This window comes from Molothrus ater, chromosome 2 (assembly GCF_012460135.2).
Source record: "Molothrus ater isolate BHLD 08-10-18 breed brown headed cowbird chromosome 2, BPBGC_Mater_1.1, whole genome shotgun sequence".
NCBI lineage: Eukaryota > Metazoa > Chordata > Aves > Passeriformes > Icteridae > Molothrus > Molothrus ater.
This window is the reverse complement of record NC_050479.2, coordinates 21,892,893-21,913,242: the sequence shown is the minus strand read 5'-3', so window position 1 is coordinate 21,913,242 and position 20,350 is coordinate 21,892,893. Positions and strand designations below refer to the sequence as shown.

At 35.3% G+C, this 20,350-nt stretch overlaps 1 protein-coding gene across 6 annotated transcripts in view; it reads left to right on the top strand.

Annotated features, from left to right (window-relative positions):
* Positions 1-20,350, top strand: part of STS (steroid sulfatase) — a 124,221-nt gene that overhangs the window by 66,570 nt on the left and 37,301 nt on the right. For all 6 annotated transcript variants that reach the window (XM_054513986.1, XM_036386465.2, XM_036386455.2 and 3 more), the window contains 3 exons: positions 493-630; positions 9,409-9,568; positions 12,143-12,264. In XM_054513986.1, the coding sequence (XP_054369961.1) occupies positions 493-630; positions 9,409-9,568; positions 12,143-12,264 (420 nt within the window). The remainder of the gene's footprint in view (positions 1-492; positions 631-9,408; positions 9,569-12,142; positions 12,265-20,350) is intronic.

The window sequence follows — 20,350 nt, the reverse complement described above, 5'->3', positions numbered from 1 at the left end:
TAGAGGAAGGCAACAAGGCTGATGAAGGGCTTGGAACACAAGCCCTGTGAAGAATGGCTAGGGCAGCTGGGGATGTTTAGCCTGGAAAACAGGAGACACAGGGGTGACCTCATCACTCTCTACAACTCCCTGAAAGGTGGTTTTAGTCAGGTGGGCATGGGTCTCTTTTTCCAGGAAACAGCTGACAGCACGAGAGGACACAGTCTTAAGCTGTGCCAGGGCAGGTTTTGGTTAGATGTCAGAAAAAAATTTTCACTGAAAGAATGATTGGGCACTGGAATTGTCTGGCCAGGGAGATGATGGAATCACCATCCTTGGACGTGTTTTATAAACAGACTGGACATGGTACTCAGGGCCATGGTTTAGTTGATTAGGAAGTGTTTGGTTAGGTCATAGGTTGGACTTGATGATCGCAAAGGTCTTTTCCAACCTAGTTCATTCTGTGGTTCTTAAAGCTGTCCTTTGTTTCTTTTTTTTTTTTTTTTCACCTAGGGCAAGTTCTTGATGTGCTGGAGAAGCATAATCTGAATGACAAAACTCTTGTATACTTTACGTCTGACCAAGGGGCTCATGTTGAAGAAATCTCCAGTGCTGGAGAAGTCCATGGAGGATACAATGGCATATATAAAGGTGAATATTCTCTGTTCTTGAAAAATGCAAGAAAAAGCATCTCCTTGGGTTTGCACCAAAACTGTAATGTACTATGTGGCCCAGGTCAAAATCTTTGATCTATTTGAAATAAAGTAAGAATGTTTGCTTTTTATTCTTTTTAATGAAATTCAATTAGTCTTCTTGTTTCTTTATGAGAGATTAATTTATTTTCATTCTTTCACTAGGTAGAGGCTGTGTAATTTGTTTTCCACTCATATTTCAGGGGTCAAGATCAAAGAAATCCAGCAATCTCATAGTAGTTGAGCCTGGAAGGTATCTCCCAAGGTCTGCAGTCCCAGCCCCTGCAGAGCAGGGTCAGCTGTAGCACATTGTTCAGGATTGTATCCAGTCAAGTTATGAAATTGATGGAACTTCATAGCCTCCTTGGGCAACTTGGGCAAATCTCTAGTATTTGATCACACTCACCATAAAAAAACCTTTTTCTTATGTTTAAATGGAGTTTTCTGTGGTTTAGTTTGTGCCCATTGCCTCTTGTCCTGTCATTGGCTCCCCACTGAAAAGAGTCTATCTCTGTCCTCTTTACTCATATAAATCCATGTAATCCCTACCAATGGATAAGATCCTGGTAAGCATTTTCTTCTCCAGGATGAACATCTCTCTCAGCCTCTCCTCATATACTGAATGCTCCAGTTGCTTCACCTTCATTCAAACTCGTTCCAGTATGCCCATGTACCTTGTACTGGGGAGTTCTGCACTTGGACCCAGTGCTCCAGGTACATCTCACCAGTGCTGAGCAGAGAGCAGGACTGGCTGGAAGAGTTCTTCCTAATGCAGCGCAGAGTGATGTTGTCTTTCATTGCCAGAAGGGCACATTGCTGTCTCATGTTCAGCTGGTTGCTCCTTAGAACCCTCCAGTCCCTCTCTGCAGAGCTGCTTTCCAGCCAGTTACTCCCCAGCCTTTGCTTTGCTAGAGGTTGCTGCTGTGAAGATTCAGGACTTGATACTTCCTTTGCTGAACTTAACGGGGTTTCTTTTGGTCCATTTCTCCAAGCCTGTCAAAGTCCCTTTGAAAGGTAACACAATCTTCCACTCTTGCCAGATTTATATCAAGTGCAAAACTTCAAAAAGCAAAAAATTCAGACATATAAAGTAAGGTTTTCAAGCAGGAGGACCCCACAGTTTTTAGTCAGTAGGTATCTGTCTGAGAAATGACCCTTACATTTTAAGAGAGCTTCAAAGAAAATGGTACACAAGAAAAACAAGGAATGCCAAAGTGATGATGTCTATCAGATGGGTCCCCGTGGGCTAACACCAGAGTGAAATGTATCTTGAATGTTAGCACATAGGCCTTGCATAGTGATTTAAGTAATTAAGGAACCATATGGTTACATATCTGTAGCCGTAGGCTCAGCCTGAGGTGTTTTAGAAGCTCTAAAAAATATTTGCCTTCTATAGTGCCAGACATAAGGTACAGGATAAATTATAAGGAAGGAAAAAATACACTTGAGAATATGTCTTCTTGAAGAACTTTGATTAAATGGAGTCTTTCTCTCAGCCTTGCAAAATTTTTTATTCATACTTACAGTGCGGAGAAAAACTTGAAATATATCTTACCTGTATTAAGAAAAAAATCTGATGGATAGATTTAGTTGGGTAGTAATGGGGCTTCTTTTTAAAAAGAAGGAAAAATTGTGTAGTTTGCAATTAACACCTCTGCTGTGCTGACAAATGGGTTAGAAAATAATCATAATGTAAGAAACAAAATTATTATTTGATAAGAAACATTCTTAATAAAATAAAAAGAAGTTAAAAGACCCATGCCATTAGTTGAATATATTTTTAACATTTTAAAATACAATCAATTCTGCTTTACATTCCACTTCCTCCATCTCAAAATCAGTCCTTAATTTAACACGTATATTATGTGTCATTTTCAGAAGGACTGAGGTAAAAATTATCAATTAATTGCATAACTAGCAATTTTCATACATAGGAATTTATTAATATTAAAAGTCATGTGTGGTGAAAAGCATCTGTAGATATTTGTCAGAGTTAATGAGAAACAGACCTGTGAAGCCCCAAGACTAGCAATGTGCCTAAAAACGCAGGACAATCTTGATGCTGCTTGTGCTTATGTGTCCACACACCAGGAATTTCCTTTATTTGGTGTGTAGCTTAAAAACCTGTGAGAGACGCACATACTTTCTCTCTCCCTGTCTCAGCTAGTCAATCTGCACTACTTATCTTTTTGTCTCTTGGTGCTGTATGAATGCAAACATGAATCAAGGCACTTAACCCTCTTGTCAGAGCTGGAACAATATACTCATCAATAATTGGTTCTGCCCTAAAATCAAAAGCTCTTAAGCGATCTCCGCAATTCTAACTCACTAATTTCTCTTGATACCTAGCCAAATAAGCACCAATAATAAAATTTAAGAGGGGGTTGGATAGTTAAGCTAGTGCTGCAAAACGCAATGCAAAAAGGGGAAATTGCTGTTTGAAGGTTTTATTACTCTGGATCCTAACTACAGAACAGTCCACCATAAATTTGGACAGTTAGAAACCAGAACTAACCAATTGCTGTCATACACAGTCTGGTTTATTTCTGCAGTATTCCTTTTTAGAAGACATTATATAGTAATACTGAGTGATGGATCTGATGATTGGTTATCAGGATCTGTGTAGTAAATAAAATCCCTAAGATCCTAATCCTAGACAGTATGACCTTGGTTTAAGATGTGAATCCAGACAATTTAGATTCTACAAAGATTCTTAACATTAATTATATAAATTTTTATCATGTAAAGATGAATTCCCACTTTGAGTCTTTCTAAAATCTGAGCATAACCTCTATCACTTATCCATGAGAGCACAGTGCTTTCATTTACTATTATGAAATGGGACAGTTGCAAATTTCATGGAACATCTTGAAGTTTAATAACATGTTCTCACTAATATAGCATAAAGGAGGGGAAATTTTAAATTTTCCATAACTTAGATTTGTTTTGTATACTTTTACTATGGCTCTTGGCAGTGGCCAAATTCAGAAAATAATTGTCTCTTCCATCTCTCTTATGATTTTTAATTGTTGAGTTTTTACTCATCCCTAATTTCTTGTTATTTTCCTGTGTGAATTACTTCACTTTCAAAACTGAAGAAAATATACTAAAACAGTCAGGGGCTTAACACAGTGTAGCTTCAAGGTACCTTACTATTGTTTTTTGGGTATTTTTGCAAAGGGTCACAGACTGTTTGTTCTCTCTTTTTGTTTCCTCTTTTTGTTTTCTAGTCAGAATTTGATTCATGGAAATTCTTTGTCTCCTAAGCCATGATTAATGTTCCAGTAACTTTTCCTGAAGGTCTTTGTCAAAGATCTTTCTAAGGTTTAAATCTAGATACAGATTCTAAAACAAAAAATAGTGGCTATTTTAGTAAGAATTTCTTCGCAACTGAAGGACTTCATACCTGAACCATGAAGTACTCCTGGGATTTGTACAAGACACTATTAATATTTTAATTAAATTAAAAATAATAACAATTTAATTAATACATTAATAGTAACAATTTTATATTGAAATATGGAAATTAATAGGTGTAACTGAAGTATCTTATTAAAATTTTCTATGTAGTTTTTCCAGCTTTTTTTTTTCCAGTTCTGTAATATTTGTCTGTTGAAAGTCAGACACTAGAACATTAAGGTATTGCTTGTATATATGATTTCCAGGATACCTGCACTGACTTCTCCTTAGGTGTTTTTCACTTTCTGCCTCACTGGAGCATGTCCATTTGATGTAGTCACCATAGCTTTCCTTTAGGAGCAGAAATAAGGTTAGTTTTTCCAAATACTTTGGATTTGTACTTTCAAATAAGATGAGCAGAATAAATAAATGAAGATAATTTCCTCTATATTAACAAGATGTGCACGGTGACTGATTTAAAGGAAGCCAATATATTCTTCTTTGGTACTCTGAGATTTTGAATCGAAATATTTTGTTGTAATTTCTATTTAGTTTCTTAGTAATTTCTTGAATTAGCCTTAGTGTGCTATCATATATATAAATACATAATTTATATCAATAAACAATGAAGGCAATAAAAACTTTTCTCTACACTTTTTCTCACCATAGTATTTCACTGGCACATATACAGACAGTACACGTCCTCCCTCGCTGTCACTTGTTGACATCTTTCCCACTTTGTCACATACTGGATTTTCTGTTTAATCTCCTTACATCTTACTGTCTTTTGGTTATGTACATTTTGCCTGTACCTCAGATCTGCATCAGAAACAGTTTTTCTTTGTACTTATGGAGCACTTAGGACAATACAGACACTTGGCTACTGTCATGCTGCCATAGTGGGTCAGAAGTGGGTGCAGAGTAGGTCTGTTGATAATGGAAGTGAAGCTAAACACTGATAAAGTCAAACTGTGTGAACAACATTCATTTTAAGTGTTTTATGCCTTAGAAATAGGTATAATCATAGTTATTTTTTAATATCCATAAAAAACAATAATGTCTCATAAGGACTTAGGCCCTGATTTGTATTTTAAAATCTGCTACAGATCTGTGAGATCAAAACAAGAAATTAATATCTATTTTTTTTTTAAATGTATTACTGTAGAACAAATATATACTGCAGTGATAAGTTAGTTCAGCAGGGTTTCTTGAGGCTGTTAGTAAATCTCTTCCTTTCTCTAAGCCACAGAGAAATCAAGCTGACAATTACTTTGACCCCAGGAATCATGCTATGGCATATCTAGTGATATTTGTTGGAGTTTACTTTTCACTTGAAAGAAAGCAGTAGTTGACTTTTTTCAAATGTACTGTATTTTTATAGTCTCTCTGAAGTGATCCAGATTTTCAAATAATCAACCCATCTTTTAATTTTGACTGAAATAAAAATTATCCTCAGAGATCATTTTGTTTGATTGAAGGAAATGTTAGATGAAAACGTCCAAATGAGACATGTCTATTCCATTCACCTGTACAAGAATAGCTCAGATTAATATAAAAAAATAACAAAAACAGTACAAGAAACAAGATAAAAATCAGTAAGAGTAAACTTGTCATTGAAAATAAATTTTTGTGCAACTAATTTATGAAGTAAGCAATAGTAACCAGTCTTGATTGTTCATATTTGTGGCATTAAGTCCAGTAGAGATGGGTGGAATAATAAATGTTGTGTTTATAATTCAAGAGAATAAATTGGGCTTGGAAGCTTTGTTTTTAGAAGAATATATGAAGGAAAGTGTAGTGTGGTTATAATCCAGGTGATTTAAGAAAGTTGTTTCAAATAGTCTTCATCATTCATCATTCATAATGTTAATGGTGATTTACTGCCGCGTTCCCCTTTATACATCATCCTTTGTAGAGCTCTATTGCCAGAGTTAGGTAATAGCAGTCAATTTAAACCAGAGGGGGAAAAAATATATATTCTGTTAGCTAAGATTTGAAATGAGGTTAAAATGGAAATTTGACATCATGTTGTGGATGACTGCAGAGAGTTATGTCTGTATTTTGCCTGCTCCTGCAGATTTTTCAGGAAAGGTGAATGCAGGCTATTGTTCAATGTAACACTGAAAGGTGCAACTACTCAGAAAGCATAAATGGCGAAGCAGGAAAATACAGCCTCATGTGTTTTGTGCTGCTTTAAAAACATTTTTAAAAGACTTTAAGAGAACAAAAATAACAAAAAGGTAAGTTGTCTAGATTTTGCAAGGCATACAGGCTACTAGGTTTCAGTCTTTTCTCTGTTTCAATGTTGTCAAGTCTGAGCAAAACACAAAACTAATGAGCCATGTCATTAAATATCAAGAGATTTTGTTTCAAAATAATTATATTTTCTGGATTTTTAAAAATTTTATTTTATTAGCCATTTAGATGTTTCTATGTTTCAAGCATCAGTAGTAAAACCTTGATTTTTTTTAAGGGAAAAAGAATGCAGATCTCTTGAACAGAGTTTAACAGCTAGAGTTTTAAAGATGATAAATGTCCAGGGATTTGTAATCATGTAATGGCATTAAGCACCTGCAGTCACTAAGCACAATTCTAATAAAAATGAACACCATGTAAGCAGAGATAATAGAAGACGGTCTTCTGCAATGACCTGTAATTCCTGCCCTGATTCCCTGTTATTCCCAGTCTCCAGAGATGTGAAAAAAAATTATGCTCCAATTAGCCTTTTGAAAGGAAAGCAGCAGTCACTTCTTCATAGATGTAAGTAAGGAGAAAGCCCTGCTGTGGAATCCATTTTGCTTTTTCTACCTTACAGCAGGGCATCAGAGTTTGTGTAGTGTTCCTTTGTACTTGGGTAATGTGCAATTTTTCTGTTCTTTTCTGCTGATTCAAGAAAATTGTACTGTGACCTAAGAGCTGTGAAAGTGACCCAATATCTAAGTTTTAAGAATTGCAACATGTGTGAGAATCAGATTTACCACTTTGAAATTTCTGTCTTCAGAATATACAGGAGACAACAGTGTAACAAGACTTTATTTAAACATCCAGTCCAGTAAAACAAGTCTTTATTTAAATATCCATCTAGTCTCTTACTTGGTTCAGACAGGCATACAGAAATAGAAGGAACATCATAACTAAAGCTATCAAAGATATAGATCAACTCTTAGTGTTGTCTGTCTGTTGGTACCCTTCAGCCATAAAGCTGCTTTTGTGTATACACAGAATTAGGATCTGGCTCATGAACTAAATCATCTCCTGGTGTATCTGTTCACTAAAAGTCTGTTCATTTGAGGATATCCGTAATTTGAAGGCCTTATGCAGGATTTTCAATGTATCATAGCTCAGTCAGGTTATTAATCTTTCCTGTTGTGTAACACCTAATTCCCACCAAACTTTGAAAAGCATAATGGCTGTTGTACAGGGGTAGAGTCATCTTTTCTACAGGAGATAGACACAAGATATTGACATCTACACTGGTCTTGGCCCAACAACATGAACAAGCAATCAGCATACTTTTGGGTGAACATTTTCTTTGGGTGACAGGTGTTCTATGTCCCACCAAATAGCACTTTTTGAATTTAAATCTACATTTTCTTTAGAGTTGTGTTTTAAAAATAATATTTTACTAGAATTTAAACATAAATAGGACATGCATCTCATTCTTGAGTAGGTAGCCACACACTTCATTGTGAGAATGAAATTACTTTTAACTCAGCAATGACAGTAAACTTTTAAGAGTGTTCTGGAAGACAGACAATCCAGTATAGATCTGATCTTGGCACCATAAAAAAAAAACTTAAGCAAATATTGTTGCTTGACATAAGGCTGAATATTAAAAAGTTGTAACTTTTCTGATGTCAGACTAGATATGTCCCTTACTATTCAATATTATGAGTTCTGATAAAGCCTGTGAAAAAAAATTAAGCAAAAATGTGGTATACTAAGGAATCATGAGCTAATGGTCCTTCAGTTACAAGAAAAGAAAAAGGTAAATTTATACAAAAAAGAGTTGTCTGTCTTGAAGTTAGTACTTACCTTTACAAAGAGTGAAAATCCTGTAGAAAACCAGGTAGATTCTGAACCCCCTTTGCTGAAATGGAAAGGATCATCAAGAAGTCAATAAAATAGACAGCATGTATAACAAGGCCTGGGGTCAATACCAAAAGTATTGACATCTGTGAGGTGTTTTGGGTGTTTAAGATGCTGAGGAAGCAGAACTTTTGAAATACTTTGTTGTAATAATTTTTCTTTTTTGTTGTTGTTGTTTGTTTTGTTTGGGTTTTTTGTTTGTTTTGGTTTGGTTTTGTTTTTTTTTTTTAACTTGAAAAAGAGAGATACAGGAAAAAAATAGTCCTGTAGTAGTTTGGCCTGACCCATCAATTGCTATTTGGTTCATTTAATGGCAGAAGTCCAACCAATACCTTTCTGTTTTTCCAGACATATTAATTGTATAAAATCTCAGTTCATTTCCAAATGGCCCTGACTGTGTTTAACCATATTCAAAACCCATCTGCTTAACAGAGGTTTCTTTTTCAAGTGATATATTAATTTCAAAGGTTATCCTGAAGTGTTCTGCATAGTCACAACTGTGTAGGACATCGGTAATAGCATTTGTGATTCCTCTTCATACAGAGCCAGGTCAGGTCAATTATTTATTCAGTAATGGTGAACATGGTCTCAGAGAATAAACCCATTGCCCTTCTACAAAAGATGTTGGGAGGACTCAGCAGTGATGGATCTTGTAGAAACAGTAAATGACTGCAAGTCACTGTTGAATGCAATCAGTTGATAGTGCATTTGATGCAACTGTGTTGGTTTAGAACTTTACAGCATCCTGAAAGGTACCATCACTGAAGAGAATTTCTTTATAATGCATTGAATTGGAGAATTAAGTAACATACTTAAATTAGTACTTTCTTTATATAAAGTCATTAAGCACCATTTTTAATAAAAAGTCATGTACCTTCTCTGGATTCAAAAAGAGTATAGCTCTTTTTTAGTTTTTGATTCCTGTTTTTTGGTTATAGGTTCACATATCTATAGGCTACACAATCTAGGCCTATATGAAGATTCCAGTGAAATGTTCTTTAATCTCCACAACTACTTTTTTTGGTGCAATTTAAATGCACTTTATAAGCTCTGTCTAATACATATTAGTAAATTTACAGAGAGAAAGTACTACAGAAGGTAGAAAATTGAGAAAATTAAGACTAGGACAAATTTGTCTAATGGAAAGATTCTAGTTAGACAGAATGTTTAATATTTGGAAATTGAATCTAATGGGGTGGAATTATCAAAGAAGAAATTGATTTCTCAGCAAAAAAACTAAATTTTTCAGGTGGAAAATCAACAAACTGGGAAGGAGGCATTCGTGTGCCAGGTCTTCTCCGTTGGCCTGGCGTGGTACAGGCTGGTGCCTATATTGATGAGCCAACCAGTAACATGGATATATTTCCTACCATTGTTAAACTGGCCGATGCACAGCTACCCTCTGACAGGTATACTCTGTAGTCATCTCTGTTTTACAGCAAGTGCCATGAGTGTTTTATTCATTCTGGTGATATCTATTAAGGTAGAGGTGAGAATGTAAATAAGAAACTAGGTTTTCTACTTGCAATATCATGTTGTCTCTTTTCATATTGACAGACTGATAATATTTTACAGAAATGTTGTATGTAAATACAGCTTAACTCACCGTACAAGCACCAAAAAGACAACAGAATACCATCAGATCAATGTACTGTCAAATCAAACTTGGAATTACTTACTAAAAGCAAAAATGAATGTAACAAAAAAGGTTCTGTTCTGCATGAGTGAATTTGGTGGAAAAAGAAACTTTAAGTGTAAATTACTTTAAACTTCATGAGCTTAGCGGTGACCTGCTTAATATCACAAAACACACCAAAACACCAGCTACGTTTTTCTCACAGTTTGTTTGGAGTTTTTTGTTTTGTTTGTTTGGTTTTTTTTCCTCTGTACCTAGTAGTCAAAATAATCCCATACAGGGTTTTGCAGCCTGATAAGAAAAGCCACTGGACTTCCACAATTCATAAGATGCCTTCCTGACACTGCTACATCCCCAGGCTTTATCTTGTTTGTGAGATACACAGTCTCAGTGGCAAGGTGCCTCTGCCTAAATGCTGTTGCTCTCCAAATCCAGTGAGTGGAGAAACCTGTTGATATGCATATGCTTTGAACACATTGATGACTCACAAACAGCTTTTGAGCACAAAGCATCAAGAATCCACATTGGGAAGCCCACTGGTGAGCAGAGTCACTCTGCTAATGATAATTCATTGAGTGTTTGAAGGAAATGGCAGGGCAGGACAAGTCTAAGACATTAAAAATTAGTCAGGTTGGTCCTGAGAGATGCTCTACAAGCAGTAATTCTGTCAAACCTCAGAAGTTCTGATTGTTCTTTATGTGGCAGATCTATTGCATTTTGTTTTCATATTGCTTGAGTGAATACTAAGTACTGATGTTTTCTTTGATCCCCTTTATAGAAATTCAAATATAGTTGTGTAACTTCCACTTGTAGGTTGCTCCACTGTGATTCTTCTGTGCTAGACTGATGCCATAAGTACTGTTTCATCTTAGGTCATAGAATAGCTTGAAGTATTTTTGTTCCAGCAGCTGGGTTCTTTTAGCTCCACTGAATTCTTCCTGAGAAATAAGAGAACAATATGATTAATGCTTTGTCACTGTGAGAAAGCAGGTTGAAAAGGAATGGATGTTCCTAGTTAAAGAAGAGAAATTAGTAATTGAAAAGAAAAGTCTCATATATTCCTCTGAATCCAGCAGCTGAAGCAATGCTAGAGTACTGGAGACATTTTTCTGGAGATGCCTTTTTCCCCATCAACAGGCTCTAGAACAGAAAGTGTTCAATAGACGTGCATCTGTTAATGAGCCAGCTTGCAAGACAAGCCTGTTACTCAGGCAAGAGAACATGCAAAACTGAAAGTGGGAAAGATTCTGTTTTAACAGACCCCCACAGACAGGAATTCACCCAGATGGCAGTTATTAGACAAGATAGCTTTCAAAATTCCAGGAAGTTTTCCTGCCCATCCTTTGAGAAAAGCGCTATTCTGAATGGCTTTGTTGCATACAATTGCTGGCAAGAATTCAGTTATCACATGCGACTTTAAAAAGTACACTTAGGACCTGTCTTGTAGTAGTTACACCAACGTGAAAAATATTTTTTATGTAATGGTAATGAAATGATCATCTATGTAAAGGTAATGAAAATCAACATAGACCTTTTAAAACTTTTTATAAGTTTCAAAACAATTTTATGGGATGTAGCTCAAAATGCTTGAGAAAGAATTACATGCTGATTTTTATATCAGCAAAAAGTAATTTCCGATAAGACTTATTGAAAAATTTGTAATTCATACAAGGTCAAAAATGCAGACTATGATTTCTCCCCAGCTGATGTCAGCAATTCAAAGGTTTAATATAGGGAAACAGCTAAAAGTCTTGCTTATTTTATAACTCAGTTTTTATGTAAATTGACTGACTCCTTCAAAGCATGATCAAATTGTCTAGCAGCATTTAGAGAATTTATATATATTTATGTGTATGTGTGTGTGTGTGTGTGTGTAGTTGATAAATGCATATTTAAACCGTTAATATTCAAATTTGAAATTACAACTTCTTTCTTAAATTCTGGCATACAGAAAATACTGAACAGAGATATTACCACTACTTCTAGGGAGGCTAGCACAGAACAACATATTTTCTCTAGTTTTAGGGTTACTTCAGCCAAACTACTCCTAAAACTTGAATGTGAAGGACTGTGTTGTGGCAATTTATTCACTTATGTCTGTTCACTTTCTCAGAAGTGAAAAAAAAGAATTGAGGGAACTATTCATAATGGCAAAATGTAAAATTGTTGCCGTAGGTAATGTAAACATCAAAGGGAAGAGCACCTGAAGGTTTTGTCCAAATTGACCAATTGGAGGTGGCCGTTCAGATTTGGGTTTTTTTAAGCAGCAGCTGAGCAGAATTATCATATCTTCTAGGAAGGTGAGGTTTGAGTTATTTTTCTGATTTTGAAATGCTTTCTTACTCAGGATTATTGATGGACATGATCTGCTACCTTTACTTCAAGGAGAAGTTACTCAATCTAAGCATGAATTTCTCTTCCATTACTGCAATGCATATTTAAATGCAGTACGCTGGCATCCAGGAAACAGTAAGTAAACTTGCCTGTTCACATTTTAAATATTTAATATAATTTTTATTGCAGCTTGAAAAGAACCAGGAGGAAGCCTTAGGCTATAGTAACAAAAAAGTTGTTTAAAATATCTAGCCTTTTTCCATCTCTTTCACTTTTGTCTTTGCTGTGACATTCCTATTCACCCTTTTACTGTTTGACATTATTTTGTTGTTATGTATTAATATTGAACATGAATGCAATACTGAGATCTGTGGTATCGAAAATGTCCTTTTTTTAAAACCTTCATGAGAGAGAGTCTGTGCAACAGAATGAAGTAGTCAAGCTTGACTCTTACACAGTCCTTAAAATGCACAAGTAATAGGATGGTTTGCTGAATAACAGCAAAAGTATGATGTCAGCCTGGCCATTTTTGTTAGTCAGATAAAAAAACATAGAGGAATCCCTGAGTCAAAGTCATAATTATCCAATAAATGAATATAGCATTATAGAGTCCCTTTTTATGCTTTTTATGAATGACATAATTCTACTTTGTAGGCCAAGAAAAAAAGCATTTCTCACTGATTTGCTCTTTTTAAACTAACAGCTCACTGTTTCTAGTAGCACCTTCCACATTAACCAAGGCATATATTCCTCTCTGTAAAAATCTCTGTGCTGAATGAAGTTAAACACACATTTTGTCCCATCTCAGTTGACATTGAAAGTGATGACTTGTGTTACAGCTTCAAAATAATGATCCGAAACAAGCTTTGGCTTAGATTTTTTTTTTAATTTAAGTGTGGTGGAAGGGACTTGTTTAATAGTTAATATGCAAACTTAAAGTATTTGGAAACTCTGTCTTCTTGGTCATCTGTAGGCTGACTCTCTACCTGTCTTGGACTTTAAACTAGGGAAAAGGAAATATTAAGTATAATATTTATTTACTATTACTGTGCCTCTATGTCTTGCATTTGATAAATAATCATAACGAAGAACCAACAATCAGATCTAGAACCATTTTGTATCTACTGTTGGATTAAGTTATTCTGCATCATGAGAGAAGGGGGCAGAGAAGCAGTTTTTTCTCAAACATATACCTTTGCAAGATGATATAACCCCTTGTCTGAGAAAAGGGTCATCTTTATTATTCACTGAAGGGGAATGTGATGGGAAATGAGCAACAGTGGGGGACTAGTCTACTGCATTTACTTGATGAGTAATAGCAATGTAGAGAGTGATTCATCCTTTCTCCAAGGCATTCAAATTATAAAGCCTACTCAGAACCTGGTGATAACATCTTCATACCATGGGCTGGCTTTTGTACAGAAGGTTGTTGTGGTTTAATTCCAGACAGCAGCTAAGACTGACAGAGCCATTCTGTGTCTCTTTCTGTGATGGGGAAGAGAAGTGGAAGGGTAGAAGTGAGAAGACTCATTAGCTTAGATAAAGACATTTTAACAGATAAAGCAAAAGCCACACTTGCCAGCTAAGCAAAACAAGGAATTCATTTCTTATTTCCCATTACCAGGCAGGTGTTCAACCATCTCCAGGAAAGCTGGGCTCCACACATAGTGGTGCCTTGGGAAAACAAATGTCATCCCTGAATATCTTCCCTTCCTTCTTATTTCTGCAGCTTTCAAAGCTGAACATGATGTCATTTGGTCTTGGATATGCCTTGGGTCAGTTGGGGTCAGCTGTCCCAGCAGTGCTCCCACCAAGTGCTCCTTGTGCACCCCCAGCCTACTCACTGGTGGGGTGGGGGGAGAGGCAGAAGAGCCTTGTCTGCACAGTAATAAATAAAACATCCCTGTTACCAACGCTGTTTTCAGCACAAATGTGAAACACAGCCCTATATTAGCTACTGTGAGGTAAATTGCCTCTATTCCATACAAAACAAGGACAAAGGTCTTTTGATATTCTGCCTTGTCAGCTTACATTGTAGTGAGAGTAGACAAGAGCCAGGTATTCTTCTCTATTGTCTTATGTACCAGCCCTCTGTGAGGGCTTCACACCCTTCAGCACCTTCTGCACTTCTCTGGTAATGGGCCCTAACCCAAATGTCCAACTAGGCTGCTCATTCCTTCATTAAACATGTAATTATATTAATTTCAAAGATGTACTTTTTGAAGAATAAAGCAACAACAGCTTAGAAGAGAAAGCTTACAACAGTTAAGGAAAATGTGATGTATGTGTTTATTGATTACGGTACAAGGTAATGGTACATATACTGTGTGTATGCACTTATTAATGCATCTATCATGAGATTTCTTACTATATTTATTTTCTGGGAAGTCTCACTTTGCATATCAGTGACAGCTTGCTTATTCCACTGTTTTTTCTAGATGCTCAAGTGTAGTATTAGCTTTGATCCTCAGGAAATCCTCAGCTAAATTCTGCTTAACTATTTGGTCCCTTTTTAATTCCATCACCCCACACTTCCCTTAGTAACTCCATCTTTGTCACTGTTAGATTTTCACCATGCTTCAGTCCAGACCCCCTTTTTTTGGTTTAATTTTTGACTCTTATGTATATATATGAAACAGGAAAATGTAGTGTGATTTAAATTTTTGGTAGTTGCACATCTTTCCCTTGCTTGCAAGATTCTAGTCTGAGTTAAGCAGGCAGGTTTCTCACATCATTCAGGGAAGGTCAGAAACTTCAGAGTGAACAATTACCATTTTGCATTTATACATTTAGAGGCTAAGAGTTCCTCATAACCAAATCAATACACATCTTCATTAAGTTATATTAGTTAGGTCAGTTATTGCATTCACAATGTACTTTCCCCTTGATAAGTCCTTTGAAGGAGCTTTTAGAGGATGTGTACTATGCAATGATCTTCTCAAAAAAGTCTGCAGAATTTAAACCTTGTGCTTTCTAGAGAGTCGTGAGGAAAATAATCTCTTGGGTTTTTTTCTCTTTTCCTTTCTCAGCCACAGAAATAAGCTAACACCATTTTTTCTTCATGTCACTTTGACTCACATTTTACCTCATGCTAGAAAATAATGCACATAATTCTTCAGATTCTGAATTTTAAAAAATGAATGAAATACCAAGCAATTTTTTTTGCTCTCACAGACTTGTGCATGCTGATACTTCACAGAATCACAGAGTTACAGAATAAGCTGAGTTGGAAGGGACCCACATCCTTCCACTCAATGGAAGGATCATTGAGTCCAACTTGCTGTAATTGCCTCAGAAGCAGCCAAGATATATAGTCCTAGACCTTGAAGGATGATTTTCTGTTGTCTTGAAAGCTTATAAATATTTGTAATTTAATGGATCTGTCAAAAATACAGAGGGAAAGACATGTAAAAAAGTAAAGTGATTTCCTATTATCAATACTTTTTCTGCACAGCTGCCTGGTATACCACAGAAGTACCAATATATGAAAGCAACACCTTTAGGAAAAAAACACTACATTTTCTTTCTTCGTAGTAAGATGTAATCATAATCACCTTGTTTTTTTAAAGCATTGAGTATTTTTTTAATCATTAAGCATTTATATTGAAAATAAAACAGATGTAGGATCTGCCTTAACTTTCTTGAGCTGAGCCACCCAAAATTTTGTGTTGCTTTCTGTGATGTATGCCAGATGATACTTTAGCCTGTTTTAAGTCTGATCACATGTTCTTCTGCTTGGGAAAGTTGACCAGTACTTTTGTATTTGCTAACTTTATAATTTAGCATAACTGAGTACTAAAAAACTACCAAGAGCACTGTCTCCAGAATATTACTGGCATATGAATCAGTACTACTAAAAATGCATTGCTATGACAACTTAATTATAAGGAGAGGATTAATCAGATACACAGCCAATCTATAGTTGAATGAAACTTCATCTTTCAGGTTGCACTGCTTGTGTGCAAAATTTTGATTTGATAAGGAGAAAATTTATTGTAATGCTGTGTAATAAATATTGAGAAATATAATGCAATGCAGTCTGCATTATAAAGAAATAATGATCTTCACAGTATTTTCCTACTACTGATAAAAATATAATAATGTTTCTGATGAAAGCTAGAGTGACTTTACTAGCAGCACTTCACTTTTTCTTTTTCAAAATGGATTTAGCTCTTCAGTGGAATATGTCATTCAGTTAACAAAAGGCAAGGAGATTTTCTATGGGAAGTTCAATTGAAGCAGACTACACTGCAATGCCAAACTACCTTATTGTGCAAATATAATGACTTTTAAAGACAGTAGAAATTCACTGAAAAGCTTTATATAGAAATTTCCCACTTTGCTTCAATTAACAAATAAGATACATTTCAATTAGTGTTTATATTGACTTTCTTGAATGTTGTGAGCTACCTCAATTTCTGAAATTATTTCAGTCAAATTCACCAGTGAGGGATTCTCTCTGTAGTATCACAGAATTCAAACCTATTCTGATTCCTGGCTGTTGCAATATTCTCCAGCATCCAACAGTATTTCATGAGACATATTTTGTTTTATGGCTAGGGGTTATAGGCGCTTCCTAGTCATGAATTTTTCTACATTTTCAGCTGTAAAAATTGAAGGTGAAAAACAAATAAAAATTAAATGAGAGAGAAATATTTTGGCTTGCAATTTTCAGACTGAATATATAGGATAAATTTGCCAGAATAGTGTTTTGGGTTTTTTAAGAGGTTCCTCCAGATTTAGTTTGACTAAAAACATTGGAGTCATAATAAAGAGAGGACAAAACATAAAAAATCTTCTCAGAAGGGTCATTTTGTAACAACTTCTGGTTTGGAAAAGCACAACCTTTCCTGTGAAATTGAGTTAAAATGGACCTGGTTTTGAAGAAATTAGACACGAGGAATACCTTCCACTGTTCCTTACCTCTCAAAAGCCCAATGTTATAAGCCTTAAAGGGTAGTAAGAGTTACCTTATAAATTTAGGGGGCTCACATTATTTATAGTGCCATTCTTAGCTTAATTTTTTGTAACATCACATTCAGTGTTAATAGTTAAAAGCTGTAAAATGAATTCATATGCTTAAAACACTGGCTTGTGAGCACAATATTATACTGTGAGAAAAAACACACGAGTTGGAGTTTGGACTAGTAACAGAAACTGGAAAACTTCTAAAAAGCTCTGGAACCAGCTTGAAATGTTTTTTTTTTTTCCAGTCAGGTTCTCAGTGTGAGGGTAGGTGAATCTAGTGGTTGTCTCTAGCAAACAGTGTGTACATAATGTGTATATAAGGGGAATTTTAGAGTGTTATATGGTGCAAAAACACTTGAAAATGCCTGTCCTTCCTTGTTTGGTCCTCTTAGTGCAGCTAAGAAAAATAATTATGCAGACATCCACAAAGTAAATTAACACCTCTTTTTGCTCTGAATTGGAAAGTATTAGAGTTTTTCCTAAGTACTTGATGTTTAAAAGATCTGTCTTAATATTGCTTCCACTTTCTGAATATAAACAAGAAATTTCAAATCATTCAAATCATTCTTTAAAGCCTCATAAGCTTTTTTACTACTTTCTTAGTAATAACAGAGGAAAATTTTCAGTGTGTTCTTTACCATAGTGTGAACAAATGCTACAGCAGCTTCATTTGTGAGATGTGGGATGTGCTTGTCATACACAGAAGACCCACTGGCAGAACCCATACCCTTGCCTAACTTCTTCCTATTCTTTTTGCTTGCTTCTCTGAGGAGCTTTTTCCATTCATGGTTTATTTGCCTTCTCTGTGGGGAACGAAGGACTTAGAAGATGTTATTGCAGATTAGTAAAGACTCACATTGACCCTGAGAATGCCAACAGTTGCAGTTGCTTGCATTGCTTAATAGTACAAATGAAGGTAAATTTAATAGAAGCTTGATCCAGAAATTTCTTCTTTTGCAAAACATCTTCAAAGAGAGATACTACCATGTGACTTCCACTGCTGTCAAGGAAACATTTTGTTTCCTTACAAAGAAACATCTTTTTTTTTAATCCAATCTTTTATCACACCAACCTTGTGTCTTTTCTCAGAAGATAACAGATGAGAAAGGATAAAATAGAAAGAATAAACATTTAAAGGAGTAAAACTTTCCTATTGCCACAAAAATTCTAGATTTCCAGCTAGAAAGAACAGACTTTTTCTTTAATTGTAGTAAAATTGATTCCAAGACATTTTTGTCTTAGAGGGCCGTTCCCCCAGTGAAGGACCATGGCAAATGTCCCCTGACAGTGGCATTATACACACAGATTTTCAGTGATCGTATCAGAATGCTTTTTCTTCATATAAAAATAGAAACTGTAACATACTGGTCTATTGAGTTCAAAATATCTTGACCTAAATTAGTAATGTTTTTAGTGAACACTAAAAGAGGCTGACAGGTTTCAGTGATCATATAATGGCAAAGGCATTTAAAGTAGATAATTCAGTGCTATTTAAACCTCAGCTTTAATGGTTTGCTGTCAGATATTTTGTCATGCATTTGTGATGTGTACAAAAGATAAATTTTAACGGATTTTTTCTGTATACTCCACAGCTAACACTTAAATACAAAAAGGTATCTGAGTTAGAGCAACTGTCTGATATATTTTTATTTATTTATAAATTTAGCAGTAGTGAAAACAACAACCACATAAAAGACTAGGTAAAAATGCTCTGCAACTTTCAAAAACTAATTTCAGCATTCCAAGTAACATTAAAAGTGAGTCTTTAACAATATCTGGAGCATTACACTTCCAAAAATATCTTTAGCTCAATGTTGGATTTGAGCCTGCAGCATTTTGCATGTTACATTCAGAACATAGCGCTGATTCATCCTAATTTTAAAGTCGGATTCAAATGGCATATGTTGTCTTAGGCAATGTTCTTCAAGGGAAGTAGTTAATGCATGCACAGCCCACGTGGAGTATTCTGTGTGCCACAGCCTCTAACCACATGTTATTACTCCTAGAAAATAAAACAAACCATATGTTTATTAGAGAAATTCCCTGGAAACTTGACTGTCAATAGTGAGGTGACTTCTCAGTATGGCATGAGAAGACCCTGCCATGAAAGACAGAAGGAATAAACGTAGAAGAAAGCAGTGAATGTTTGCAGGCTAGGTGCACTTGGGCAATACTATGGTGGAGGCCAGTGTGCAATCTGTGGATGATGTGCACTCTGTACCATGTAATTGCTTCTAAATTTAAGTTCTGCTCAGTACTTTGGACAGAAAACAGAAAGCAGAATTACTCAGTAATCAGTGAAACTGTTATCAGCCTGAGAAAAGCTCACATCTCAGTACAAAGAGTGGTCTTTTTGTTGCTTTCAGACCATTTTATGTGGTCTCAAAATATCAGAGGGTATGTAACACATTGAATTTTTCAAGTATCTTTTCTTAAGGCATTTATAGTTTCTTAAAACTAAAAGTAAGAGGAAAAAAAACCCCACAGTAAAACATTGAAGAGATTTCTATAACTTGTTACTTGTTGTGTCATCCTTAGTACACAAATTTTGTAGTGGATTTGTATGAAAGATTTTTGAAACTGAAAGAGACTACATTTCACTTGTAGTTTTTTATCATAGTTCTTTCAACTATCTCCTAGTAGAAAAGCAAATTAGGTGAAATAGTATAAAATAGGTTCCTGCACACTGTGACATTTTTCACATTTATTCAAAATTTTAACCCCAAATTTATTGAAAATAATTCTTCAGATGCAGTGCACTCATATTCAGGAGAATTTTATGGTCTCATGGTTGTAGGTCTGTAAGGTGAACATTTCTGAGACTCAATTACTCAGTCCTCTTCAAGACTGACACTTTAAAGCAAAGTAGGTTTCTAGCATTCACAGTACAAGGAGGAAGTTAGAAATCATGGTTCACTCACAACATTAAAAGTCAACAAGACTATAAAACCTCAATAAAGATAATGAAAATTTAGTACTTAGAATTAGCACTAATGCAATAAAGAAAGGGTGACCCTTTTAGTATTAAGAAATATTAGTCATCCTTAAGATAATCTTGTCATTACCAAGTGTGTGCTAATTTTTCATGTACAACCTGTTACCTGTCTGTTGAACATTAATTTTTAAATGGTATTATATCACAGAAGCAAGATACTCAATCATCTCACTTGCTCAGTGAGTAGAGTCTTCAAGACTCCATAGAGTCTTCAAGATTAACTTAATTATATTATCTGGGCTCTCTTCAATGCCATGG